At 32.3% G+C, this 13,076-nt stretch overlaps 3 protein-coding genes across 3 annotated transcripts; 1 reads left to right on the top strand and 2 right to left on the bottom strand.

Annotated features, from left to right (window-relative positions):
* Positions 1–599: 599 nt before the first annotated feature.
* On the bottom strand, positions 600–2,432 carry LOC106713538. The gene is made up of 3 exons (XM_014506351.2): positions 2,200–2,432; positions 1,493–1,669; positions 600–876 (listed from the first exon to the last, which is right to left on the bottom strand). The coding sequence occupies exons 1-3, from the start codon at positions 2,261–2,263 to the stop codon at positions 668–670; spliced, it is 450 nt and encodes a 149-aa protein (XP_014361837.1). The 5' UTR covers positions 2,264–2,432; the 3' UTR covers positions 600–667.
* A 3,000-nt stretch (positions 2,433–5,432) lies between these two features.
* LOC106713515 (protein lin-9 homolog) lies at positions 5,433–7,756 on the top strand. Its single transcript, XM_014506325.2, has 2 exons — positions 5,433–5,517; positions 5,863–7,756. The coding sequence occupies exons 1-2, from the start codon at positions 5,499–5,501 to the stop codon at positions 7,569–7,571; spliced, it is 1,728 nt and encodes a 575-aa protein (XP_014361811.2). The 5' UTR covers positions 5,433–5,498; the 3' UTR covers positions 7,572–7,756.
* Positions 7,757–9,041: 1,285 nt separating this feature from the next.
* Positions 9,042–11,804, bottom strand: LOC106713548 (nuclear pore complex protein Nup50). The gene is made up of 3 exons (XM_014506366.2): positions 11,734–11,804; positions 11,389–11,642; positions 9,042–11,281 (listed from the first exon to the last, which is right to left on the bottom strand). Exons 2-3 carry the CDS (start codon positions 11,551–11,553, stop codon positions 9,074–9,076), a joined length of 2,373 nt encoding a protein of 790 aa, XP_014361852.2. The 5' UTR covers positions 11,554–11,642; positions 11,734–11,804; the 3' UTR covers positions 9,042–9,073.
* Positions 11,805–13,076: the final 1,272 nt, after the last annotated feature.

Genomic DNA, 13,076 nt, shown 5'->3' with positions numbered 1-13,076 from the left:
CAAGATTATAATAATACTCTATAAATCTTATCCTACATACATAAGTACATATTCTCTCCGTAGTATGTATGAACAATAGTACAGTGGCATTGCCCGTTTTTATTTACAAGAGAACACATCCAAATCAATTTTTCTGTTTCGTATATATCACATAAATTGGACTTTTTAAATATAATTTACATTAAGGAATGATTTTAATTTAAGTACGTAATAGATTAATATTTTTCAAACTAAGTTTGTTTAAAATTGTCAAATAGTCGACTTCAAATAACACATTAAGATATTTGTCCTCTTAATTTTTATAGCAATAAAACATTTGAGAAAATATATATCTCTATATAAAATCACGACATTCACACGTGGAAAATTTGGACGGATTAATAAATAGAAAAAACAATTTTATTTTACCAATAAAAATAAAAATATTTAAAAATGGTCTTTCGCAAAAAAAATAATTCTAAAATAACGACCTTTTAGTAACATATAAACAAACTATAAATTTTTTTAAAGAACACAAGAAAAAATTACTCATGCAGTTAATTTGCAAAATATAATGCAGTCTATATAAAGTTTTTAAATTTACACTTGCCAGGATTACAAATTATAGAGATTCAAATACATTACAAATATCACATTTAAAAAACTAACTTGGACACATTTAAGTCACCTATGAATAAAAAAAATTATAAAAAAGTATGGAAATAGTTACTAAAATTACCGAAGGAATAGCTACAATTTTATAAGATGAATTACAGAGGTCTCCGTTACAAAAACACATGTACACTTTCCTGTGACTCCACATAGTATACGCACATCTCTCTTCATAGTCGCTTGGTGGACGTTGGAGACACATTCTTTCTGTTGCAGCACCATAATCTGAAATTATAGAATATACCAACATTCAACATATTCCATGCAACTACAATCCTTTCACGAATCAATAGCACTAAATTTGTTAAATATGTTATTTAATTGGAACACCAAATTTAATCATTAAATTATGAAGTTCATGTTAATAAATTGACAGAAATTCAACTAAGGCTGGAATTTTTTTTTTGTGTTAAACCTTTGTTTTATTTTGAATTTGTTTATGTACCTTTGAGTTACAATAAAACTTTTTTCTATTTTATTCTAAACATAAACCTCCTAAATAATGCAAACCATTTTCTTTTTAATGAATTTGGTAAGAAAAGTCAACATTAAATTCTAGCAAATTGTATTTTAATGTGAGTAAATTAGCTCTGCATTTTTTCAAAAGTTTAGGTCACATAGACTTGAATTATCTTGAGCTGCTCAACAACTATAAATTGGCAGCACACAGGCTATCAAGAGGTATAACACAGTTTGCAACTTGGAATACACAAATCTTAACTCTATGCAGATACAAATCAAACTGAGCTGTGAGTCAGTTCACTGAGCTACTTCACACATGTGAATGAGCAGATCTGCAGTTTACCAATTTTAGTTACCCATGACTTAATGTAATACATACCATCATTTTTAAATGCACCAATATTGCCCTCAAAAGACTTTCCACACCAGCCAGATGGGCATGCTACAACATGAATGCCCACCTCCGCTTCCGGTTCTGTTACATTAAAAGGGAATGGATCCCCACATGAGCCAAGTTCACCTCTCGATCTGCATTTTATACATCTCTTGTTCAAACCTGTAAAATGTAAATAAATCATAAAATATGTATTTTTATATGATTTATTTTAAAAATTTAAAATTTTTAATATAAATCAATACATCATACAAAGTTATACCATTTTGATCTTTTGTTTGCCTTTAATTTTGAACTTGCAACAATTATTTATATGTATTATTTTTCTTTACAAGTAAATTAGGCAGGATAATTGTGTGTAATGGTTCAAGCAGCTAAATTTAATAATTTCTGTTTAAATTTTATATTCTGCAGATACTGCAGGAAACGGTTTTTGTACTAAACTTCCAATAATAATAACTTGTTACTTGTCACGTTACTAACTACCTGATACATTCTTTGATATTATTTAAGTAATTAGTTATTACTCACACCGTACCCTAATTATTCATTTAATTATATACGGCACACCTTTAAATTACAAATGATCTTTTACAACTTATATGCAATCAAAAAGTATTTTACAGCGCAACTCTCACTTTACCTTGACAATTGTATCCGCGTTAACAAAAATATTAAAAGTGAAAACTTACAGTTTGCTTCCTTAAATAAAAGAACTCCCACCAAGGAACATAGAAATAAAGTTTTGTAATTCATCTTTGTATTTTTAGTACTGAAAGTTTTATTTACAACACACTTTTAAAACTTTTCATTTTGTATATGAAGGCACGTAACAAGTTTCAAAACTTTGGTTTGGCACTTTGACAGATTATTGAATCACACAAGTGCACACATGCAAACATTCACAATCACTTCGGTAGACCATAGACTACACGACATAACATACTACTGACAACCAACTCGTCGATTTTGATAAATATTGTAACAAAATTCTTTATGTAGCACCGTTATATCATTACTAAATATGCATTATATTTCGTTACAAATGTTCATTAGTAGTAACCGCAAAAATCAGTTACTCATACTTATGACGATTAAACCAGCGTGAAGTTAGGTTTGAGTATGGATATTTATTGCGGGAATGTAATAACATAATACAAGAAATAAATGTAATAAAATATCATAATATATGTACCTTTCTTGCGTTTCCTTTTATATAAACACAAGTACTTCGATTTTTAACAAATTAAACTTAAGTACAATGGATCAGCAAAGTAATTTCTTTGATGCCAAGCAACACAAATCCCAGCACAATAACATGTTATAGTTAGAGATAATACAAATCCAAGATAAATGGAATATCTAAAAAATTCTGAAAAAAAATTGTGAAAATTACAATTGAGATATTTATGAATTGGTAACCAATTAAACGCAGTCTTACCTTGATTCAATAATTTAGATTTGGATACAATTTTTACACAGTAGGCTTGATATGGTTTCCCGTCTACATAACAAGTGTAAATACCTTCCTCTTCCTTAGTGGCTTGTAATATATAGAGGGAATTATATGCGTCAATAGTTAAATGTGGTTCTTTTTCAGTCTCTGCCATATTATTTCTATAATTGACAAAACACTATTAGGACAACACCGATGATACAATAATATCCTCAATCCTATATTAGCCAGAAAAGGCTCTATTAATTCTTGCATAACCATTAAGCATAAATTGTGTATGTAATTACATAAGCCTAAACAATTTGAGGAAATGAACAGATGATCTGGTAAAGGTTGCGGGAGTGCACTGGATGCAGGTGGCCAGGGCAGGGTATTGTGGCAATCGATAGGGGAGGCCTACATTCAGCAGTGGACGAACCCAGGCTGATGATGATGATAATGACGAAACAATTTGGCTTATCTAAACATACCTAAACGAAGAATTTAACTTTTCACTATTTTTATACCATTCGACCTTGGATTCCAATGTTACTTCGGGGCAGTTAAGAGTCAGATGACCGTTTTCACCTATTATTTTTTTAATTTTGTTCTTCGTGAATTCTCCCTGATGTTTATTTTCTTTTTTATCTTAAAACATTCATGGAATGATGAATATTCTTAAAATTTTACGATGATTAATATCTAGTAAGATTTAAAACTAACGGTGTTCGCAATTTTTCGATAACATCATCATAACTTACCATTTCCGATCATTGTTTCATTCAAATTAGAAGTATATTGTTCATTTAATCCTTCAACCAAATTAATCAAATTAAATTTCGCTTCAAAGTCGTTGTTCAAAATGTTTCTCTAAAAATGAAACAAAGTGGTACTAAATGTAACATGTTATTTTCTTAAACATCAACGGTGTAATTAAAACGAGTTAACGTTGAACGGGGAATTAAGTGACCCCCACTATCTTCACCACATTTGAATCGGCTATGAAATCAGTAAAATTTACCTTTCTTATTTTGTGAAATCCATATGATTTTCGATATCTGGTAATTTTTCTAACATGAACAGTAGGGGAATAAATAAAAGAATTCAAAATTATTATTCTTTTTAACTTTGGTACACATTTATGTTTACGTATATACTCATTTTTATTTTTAAAAATGCTTGCTTCTTCGAAGTTTCCTTGAGCTGAAATAAAACCCCTACATATATACAAATTATTTACAAATTTTAGTACGTAATTGCTATTTACCTGTACCAATATTAAAGAGGAAAGATTTGTTTGTTTTTTGGTTTTTAATTGAATAGGCTCCGAAAATACAGAACCGATTCGAAAAATTGTTTCACTTCAGTTAACCCACTCTTTCATAAGCTACACTATCCCATAGGCTATAAGCATACTTTAATTTTTGAGCTGCGCGGACGAAGTCGCGGGCAAATAGCTAGTACAGTATTATTCAACTTTTTGCGCTACTTTTAACTAAATAAATATAGCAGGTAAAAATGTAACTTACTTTTCAAAGCGAAGGTTTGTATAGAAGTAGCAGGAATATTTTTATGTTGTCGATTAAGTCCAGTATTTCTCGAAAAGAAAAACGTTTCGGGAACACTTTTGCTCCAATGCATTTTACTTAGTGCTCTTCTACAGAAGAAAGCATTACCTTTATGAATGATGCTAAAAACATAAAAAGTATTGATAATACTATTTTGTTAATAGAACGTAAGTTAATAGAACAAGGATTTTATAAATCGTTAATGCAAACTACCTAATGTTCAACCTGTGTACGTACCAAAGTTGACGAAGTAAAAGATTATTTGGATCAGTTGCTATTTTAATTTCTAAAATGTATCGATTAACACGTTTAATTGTATTAAAGTCGACATTATTGGAGAAAACTAAGGTTTTAAGAGTGAAAAATAAATTTATCAAAATAAAACACTTCGACATTTCTTTCACGTTTGTGATTATTATAATATCTGTCATACTAGTCATGCGACATAAATAAAATATTTCCCGCAGTAAGAAATTCAACTTTTCCTTGTTTGTAGCAAAATAAAAAACCTGTACGTACTTTAATAAAAATCACTCTCCCATACAATCCTTCGGTTACAAAAACTTATTTTTATACTAGCTATCGCCCACGACTCCGTCCGCGCGGATTAATTAGTAGCCTACGTATTATTCCAGGTTCTTTTAAATACTCTTTGTTCCAGGCTATGTTCTCCATCTATGCCAAGTTTCATCGAGACCCCTTGAGCCGTTCTGCAGGTATACCTATACCTTCTAACATTCATACATCCCTATCCCTGTAAACTTTCGCATTTATAATAATAGTAAGACTGTGTTCCAATGTTTCCAGGTAAACTTAGAACGAAAAAGTAGCTCGAATTTTAATTTTTCCCTATTCCAATGACCATAAACTAAAATAGAGAAATAAATATCCTTTTTATAATCTCGAAAAGTTACCAAAGACACTTTTATTGTCTTTTGCCAGACTTGGCGCTCTCCTCTTTAAATTGAAACAAATTTACGACGTCAATATGGCGGATAAATGGAAAAGTAAGTTTGTTTATATTTTTATCAAACAAATCTTTATCTCTAGTTGCTTTATATAACAAAAAAATTCAAATAATATTTGTTAAAATTTGAATTAAGATCTCTTTTTAAATTGAGTACCAATTTAAGTACTTCATCTGTTAAGTATAGAATATATTTTGATTCTAAAGGTTCAAAATTTGAAAAAATTCAAATTTTTTGCCTTATTGACAAAGATCATTTTGTTGACAATTTTCGAAATCTTATTCCACTTCATAATATACCTGCTATGACAGTGGACATCTTAGCGACATATATTAAAACTTAAATAAGAGTCATCCAATAATAATGAAATATTTTATCTTCAAGGTAGTCCAAAAGATGGAAGAAATTCAACGGGGTTACAGTATAAAATTAAGAATGAGCCAATGGATTCCGATTTACCCGAGGAAGACGAGACCCCACTCGCTTTTGGACCTGCCGCGCTTGGACTGCACAGAGTTGGAACAAAGTTACCGCCGAAACCTGCACCTAGCGAACCTGTTCAGAAGCTGAACGCAAGAGGTATGCCAGCACGTATACGAAAGAAAAATAGATTTATTTTCGTTGACGATTTTATAAATACGTCTCCTCCGCCTCGGCAATCTCCGAAACGATTACCTAGACTGTTGAGTAAGTCTCCAACCAAATCATCGAGTGCTAAAAAACAAAAATCTCCAACAAAGGGACAAAAACCTGGCGATAGATATGAGGAAAAGGTTGCATCACAAGGAAGTCAATCTCCGGATCGCAAAAGTGGACAAAGGATAGGTATGCGATTAAGGAATTTGTTAAAGTTACCTAAAGCGCATAAATGGGTATGTTTTGAGTACTTCTACAGTAATATAGACAAGGCTCTATTTGAAGGTGAAAATGATTTTATGATTTGTCTTAAAGAATCCTTTCCCCAACTAACAGTTAATCGAAAATTGACACAAATACAATGGGCAAAAATTAGGCGAATGATGGGTAAACCTCGAAGATGCTCACAAGCTTTTTTTGCTGAGGAGCGCAAAGAGCTTGAAAGAAAAAGGAAATTGATACGATATATACAACAAAGGAAAACTGCTGATATATGTGTTAAAGATTTACCTAATGAAATACCAATGCAGTTAGTTGTTGGTACCAAAGTCACTGCAAGGTTGCGCAAGCCTCAAGATGGACTGTTTACTGGGTGCATAGATGCTGTGGACACATCTAACAATACATATCGGATAACATTTGAGAGACCCAAACTTGGAACACACTCGGTACCGGATTATGAAGTGTTGTCTAACGAACCACCTGACACCATTAATCTCTCTTCAATAACACAGAAATTTAGACCTCGATATGTAATGCAAGAAATTTTTAATCTGTATCAACCATCTTCCGGGTCCAATAACACTAGTAAAAGTGACCCTTTAATTGGATGCAATGATATTTCAAAGCAAATGGAACCAAATATTGGTGGTTTTCCTTTCGACTTGCTTGAATTAATAGTAAAATTAGCAAAAATACTGCGAGCTAAAAGAAATCAAATAAATAGATTAAAGGAATATAATAGTGAAGCAGAGAAAAGAAAACCATTTGGCCAAAAACTGCCTGAAGATTTTGAAAGGAAATATGCTGCAGTTGTTATAGAACTGGAGAGAATGAATATGGACTTGCAAGATTATATCAATCAGGTTCAGCAGTATTGTCAACAAATAGCACCAGGCCCTAGTCTTGCTGCTATGTTGGCACCTTCTCATCTTAGAGAAAAATGTCGGGAGGAGGCATCATTGCTTGTGGAGAAGAATAATAACGGCACTTTAAAGGATGCTAACATTATTGACCTCATAACAGATTTAACTGCCCTTATGCTACAAGTGAAAAGCTTGTCTGATTCAGATCAAAATGCATATGAACTAAGTGTCTTACAGGGTACCATGGATCAAATAAAAATGAAGCTTGAACCTCAGCATCAAAGATTGTTCCAAAGTAATGTTGAGATTCACATGCAAAGAATTCAGATGGGCTTAGGGCAGATGTCAAATAGTTATGTTGCTGGCACATAATGATGTAGACTCGTACTTTTTAACAAATTATATTTATTGTTACAAAGCTTGTCTGCAAATGAATTGGTGTTAGATAGAAAATCTTACAATTAACACTTGTATGCAGAGTCTGAAAGATAGATGGAATAAAATAATATAATTAAGAGCCCTGCTATATATCTTAATATGTAAATAAACCATGTTTTTATTTTTTTAATATCTATGGGGAGGATGTAGTAAAAATTTTATGGAAGTGGTGGAAATTGAAAAAAACTTTCCTTAGATTTGATTACAGTTTTAGAAAACAATGCATGTGTGAATATATAGGACAGATTTATTTAAAATTATAATTATTGTTGAGTGCTACAATTTATGTACTATACCTATATATACTCGATTTTGTTATTTGTTACAACTAAGTCTATTCAAATTGCAATAAATGGTGACAAAATATAATTTATATAGTTTATTTTAATTCTGGTGTACTATAGTTGACATGTCCTTAGTAAATATATAATGTAATCTAACCAATTTCCATAAACTCGTCAAAGAAAGAAGGGCGGGTAGTTCAAAATGATCATGAACCCTTGTTATGAAACAAAGTCAGTATACTATAGTATAAAGTATTCCGTAACAAAGTTAAAATATTGTTAACAATGGGAACATTGCACATTTAACGTTTTAATTGAAAATTCCGAAATAAAAACACTCATTCAATTAGTTTTGATGAAAATATGAAATAGTTAATAATGGGTACCGCCATATATGAATTTGGCGTTCCTGTTTACAAAATTGAGCCGTTCATTTGATTGGATTACATATAGGTTCTTAAAATTACAAATGTACTGAACTCATCTTATTTCTACAATTCTACAGTTTTCGTTACACAATGTGTGTTTACCAGATTTAACAGACGATATAGCAAATAATAGATCAGTCACAGTAAATAGAGGTTAAGTCCTATTTCATATTATAGACCAGCTTGTAAAGAATCTTTATAAGAAAACTTCATATCTAACTCGTATTTAAGTAGAATATGATGCTGGTTACCCGATGTTGAGAAGTTACAAGCCCTTGCTAATTCGTTCTACATCTCTGTTGCAAATATGCATTGAGGTAGTATTGGCCACTCAACATCAGTCGGTTTAACTCTAAAACTAATCTGCTTATATGCTCTCTTCTTACAAAAAGTTTACTTACATTTCAAAAGATATCCATATTTTAAGCATTTGATGTAGTAAATTGATATAAAATGATACATTAGGAATAATAAAGTATTTATTTTTAATTGTGTCATTCTAAATAAATAAATATAGTAGATTATCGATTTCAGGGAATGAGATACTTACAGATGGTAATAAACATCAAAGCCTTAATGTGTACTTGTGGAAAAAATGCGAGTGAATTATATAACATTTTGCCCTAATTCGGTTAAGATTAGGTTTTGATAACAAATGACCTAATATGCAAATTAATTACACAAAAACAAAGACATTTGCCATATTGTTTATTACAATGATGTCTTAAGCCTTATATTTATCTAATGTGTTTAATAAATCATCAGCTTCCTCAGATGTTTTCACTCTAATCAGTATGGGAACAGGTGGTGGTTTGGCCTCCGGAGTGGGAATACAAACCAACATAACATTATTTTTACCCATGCGTTGAGTTGGTATAGAGGATGTGAGAACTAAATTAAGTAATATATTTCCCAAATTTGTGTTTGCCCGCACCAAAAGTTGGTGTTTCTCACTATCGTTTATTTTCTTTATGTATAGCGTACCAACACCTTTGTCTACAAAGTTATTATCTTTCTTAATGAATATTTTACAGCGCTTATCAAAAACGCTATTCTCTTCAACAACTGGAGTAAACTCTACTTTTGGTGGCTCATCATTTTCTTCAGCACTTTCATTTGTATTTTCTGTGTTTGACTGTGTTTGTATATTTGAATTGAAGCTGAAAGGTTTGCCTGACCCAAATGAAAAGGGTTGTTGTCCATTTGTCATAGAATTCGAAGTGCTCACAGCAAATGGAGATGAGGTGGTTGATGTACTTTGAGTTGAGCTTGAGCCAAATGTAAAACCAGAACTCGTAGTATTTGTGCTTGGTGTTGATGTAAACCCGAAGGAGAAACTTGGTGATTGAGTTGTGCTTTTGATAGCTGAGGAAAATATAGATTTTGGTGCATTTACAGATGCAGCAAAGAGTGATGCAACAGAATTGTTGACAGTCACAGGTGGATGTTGATTGGCTTCAGAAATTTTGGTGGAGACATTATCACTAGTGGTTTCTTTCTCTTCTTTTTTACTACTTTCATACTCATTTTGAATTTCCACAAGATATTTTTCATAATCCTTAAATATTGGTGTAAGTATGCACAGAGGTGTTTCATCCACATGTTTTTTGATCCACTCCAAAACAGATACATTTAAGCCTTTTAACTTACTGTAGTAAGTTAATTTATTTTCTTGCACATTTTGAGAGTTTGTTTTATTCTCAGAAGTTTTTATCTCTGTTTTGTTTTTAGTTACGTTTTCATTTGCAGGTAGAGTTGGTTGGGTCCATAATTGTGATCCCTGTGATTGAGTGGTCTGTGTCTGCGGTGTCTGAAACAGTGAGGTTTGGGACTGGGGACTCTTAAAATGTGGGGTTTGTGATTGGAATAGTGAAGATTGACCTGGTGGAGTTTGAAATTGTGAGGTCTGCGTTTGTGGTGTCTGAAAAAGTGAGGATTGGGACTGGGGACTTTGGAATTGTGAGGTTTGTATCTTTGGTGCCTGAAATAGTGATGTTTGAGACTGTGGACTCTGGAGTTGTGTAGTTTGTGTCTGTGGTGCCTGAAATAGTGATGTTTGAGACTGTGGACTCTGGAATTGTGTGGTTTGTGTCTGTGGTGTCTGAAAAAGTGATGTCTGAGACTGTGGACTCTGAAATTGTGAGCTTTGCGTCTGAGGTGCCTTAAACAATGATGTTTGGGACTGTGGACTCTCAAATTGTGAGGTCTGTGGTTGTGGAGTCTGAAACACAGAAGGGATTTGTGATTGTGAAGTTTGATTTTGTGTGGTTGGTGGTGCCTGAAACAGAGATGACTGGGACTGAGAACTCTGTAATTGTGAAGTCTGTGTTTGAGGTGCTTTAAATTGTGGGCTCTGGGTTTGTGGAGCCTTAAATTGTAAGGGCTCTGCTGGTGGAGACTTAAATTGAAAAGCCTGTGTCTGTGAAGCCTGTATTTGTGGCATCTGATTTTGAGTTTGTGTATCTAACTTTATCTGAGAAGCATTTGAAGTTGTTTGTATTTGAAATGGTGATGTAGCATTTGAGGCAAAAAGAGATTTATTATTGGAATTTGATGAAGCTACTCCAAATATTGAAGATGGTAATGTAGAGTTTTCAGGGGCTTTCCAGTTGAAGCCACTTGTAGTAGACCCTGATGTTACCGGTGCCTTAAATAAGTTCTCATTAACAGTTGAATCTGCATCAGGTGGATTTCCGGAAGATGTAGATTCTGTTACTAATTTGCCAAAACTCATTCCTGTAGCACTTGTAGATGTAGGTGTAGTAAAAATGTTACTACCAAAAGGTTTCATATCACTGGCATTCACATTTAAAGTTGCACTGTTGGCTGTGGTTGGTGCATTAGCACCTTTAGTTAAATTTGCTAAGAAATCAAATGATGATGGTTGTGCCTTATTAAAACCACCAAATCCACTGAAGACAGGTTTTTTAGACTGCAAGAAAATTCAAGGTTATAAATACACGCAATAATGGATGTACAAATATACACAAATGTTTTATTAACGTAACGTTTATACAAAATAGAGATTGGACTATTTACCTCATGGCCTGGAACATTTTGGCTTCGTCGTTTAGCGAGTCTGAAAACACGCTTTTCAAGAACATCTCCTGGTGCTGTTTTAAAAGTGCCTATTTCTTCATTTTTCTCTTCTTTATCCCAATTATCATGATTTAAATCGGCAGCCGCCCGTCTTTTAACTGACATTATGTTGTTTCTAGCAGTCAAGTGGTATTGATACCTTGTTGATGCTTTAGCTCCATTGAGCGTAAGAACTTGATATCCGAAGCTTGTATCTGTAAATTGTATTCTCTGTGTTGATTTCAAATTTGAACGTATTACTTAAATTCTTGTCTCTTGATCCTGACTAAATAAATAGGATTTTACTTTTAACATGGCATGGCGATCAGCAGATACAGACAAGAAATAAGAATTAAAATGTCATTCATTTTGAATGATTTTTTTTTTTTTTTTTTTTTTTTTTTCGCCCATGGCGCAGGCTATAGTCTTTCGACCATACTGCCTAGTCTTCCGTAGAATTTTTTCCTTTAATTATATATTAAGTTCATTTATGTCTTTCGTAAAACAGTAAAGTAATCAATTAGTTAATTTCAATTTCTTTTCTTCTTCTTTTTATTTTTGACTTTGGCACGGGTTGTGTATTAGCCAGCGTCAGGTAATTTCTTTTCAAATCCATTTTTTAAGTTATGTCAAATCGTTGTCAAGTGGTGTCAGATGTATTATCACCTGTTTTGTTAGCAGTCGAATCCTTGCAAATATCCATTGTACATACATAAATATAGACCTAAATTATAACATATAATAAAATTACAACTAATTATTACAAGTATTAAATATTAATAAGTCTTAAATTAAACAATTATATGTCCTTTACAGTCTCCAAAATGTATCTATACAAAGATAAATAAGTTGAGGCATTCATAAGTAACTCCTGTATGTTCAGCGGGACCTTTTCAGGCTTCTCATAAATTTTTAAAAGTTCGCCCGACAACACAAGGCGCTGAATGTTGAAGGACGAACATTCGAAGAAGATATGATATAAAGATTGTACACTTGTTGTTTGACAATAATCACAGCATGGCGAACTAACCATTTTGAGACGATGAAGATGGTAATTTAAACGACAATGACCAAAGCGCATACGACAAATAATTGAATAGAATTTTTTATTTATGAAGTCACCTTTTTTGCAGAACCAAGGTACAGAGTTAATTTGAACATCCAAACTATTATACCAAGCACCCTTGTTTTCATTTTCTAAGCAGTGATAGGAATATCTCTCCCATGCTTCACACATACGCCGTTTTAAAAGACTAACTGCGTCTGTGTGGGGCACAGACCTATCAATATCAGAACAAGGTATTAGGTTTTCCATTTCAACAATTTTTTTGGCAAGATAATCTGCTTTTTCATTACCTACTACACCAATATGCGATGGTACCCAAACAAAACGAACTACTATGTTTAACTTTGACAATTCAACCCATAGTTCTTTTATCTGGTAAATGATATAATTAGTATTAGCATTTAATGTATTATTAGCCAAGTTTTTTAAAACACTCATACTATCACTTATTATGATCCAATGTTTATGTTCTGAATAACAAGTTTTTATATATCTCATAGCGTTTAAAATAGCGACAGCTTCAGCTGTAAAAATGCTAGCAGTATTAGAAATTCTCCTACCAATACCTATATTTGAAGAGGGC

The sequence above is a fragment of the Papilio machaon genome, chromosome 5 (assembly GCF_912999745.1).
Source record: "Papilio machaon chromosome 5, ilPapMach1.1, whole genome shotgun sequence".
Taxonomy (NCBI): domain Eukaryota; kingdom Metazoa; phylum Arthropoda; class Insecta; order Lepidoptera; family Papilionidae; genus Papilio; species Papilio machaon.
The sequence above is the reverse complement of the archived record's forward strand: the minus strand, read 5'-3'. Positions and strand labels throughout refer to the sequence as shown.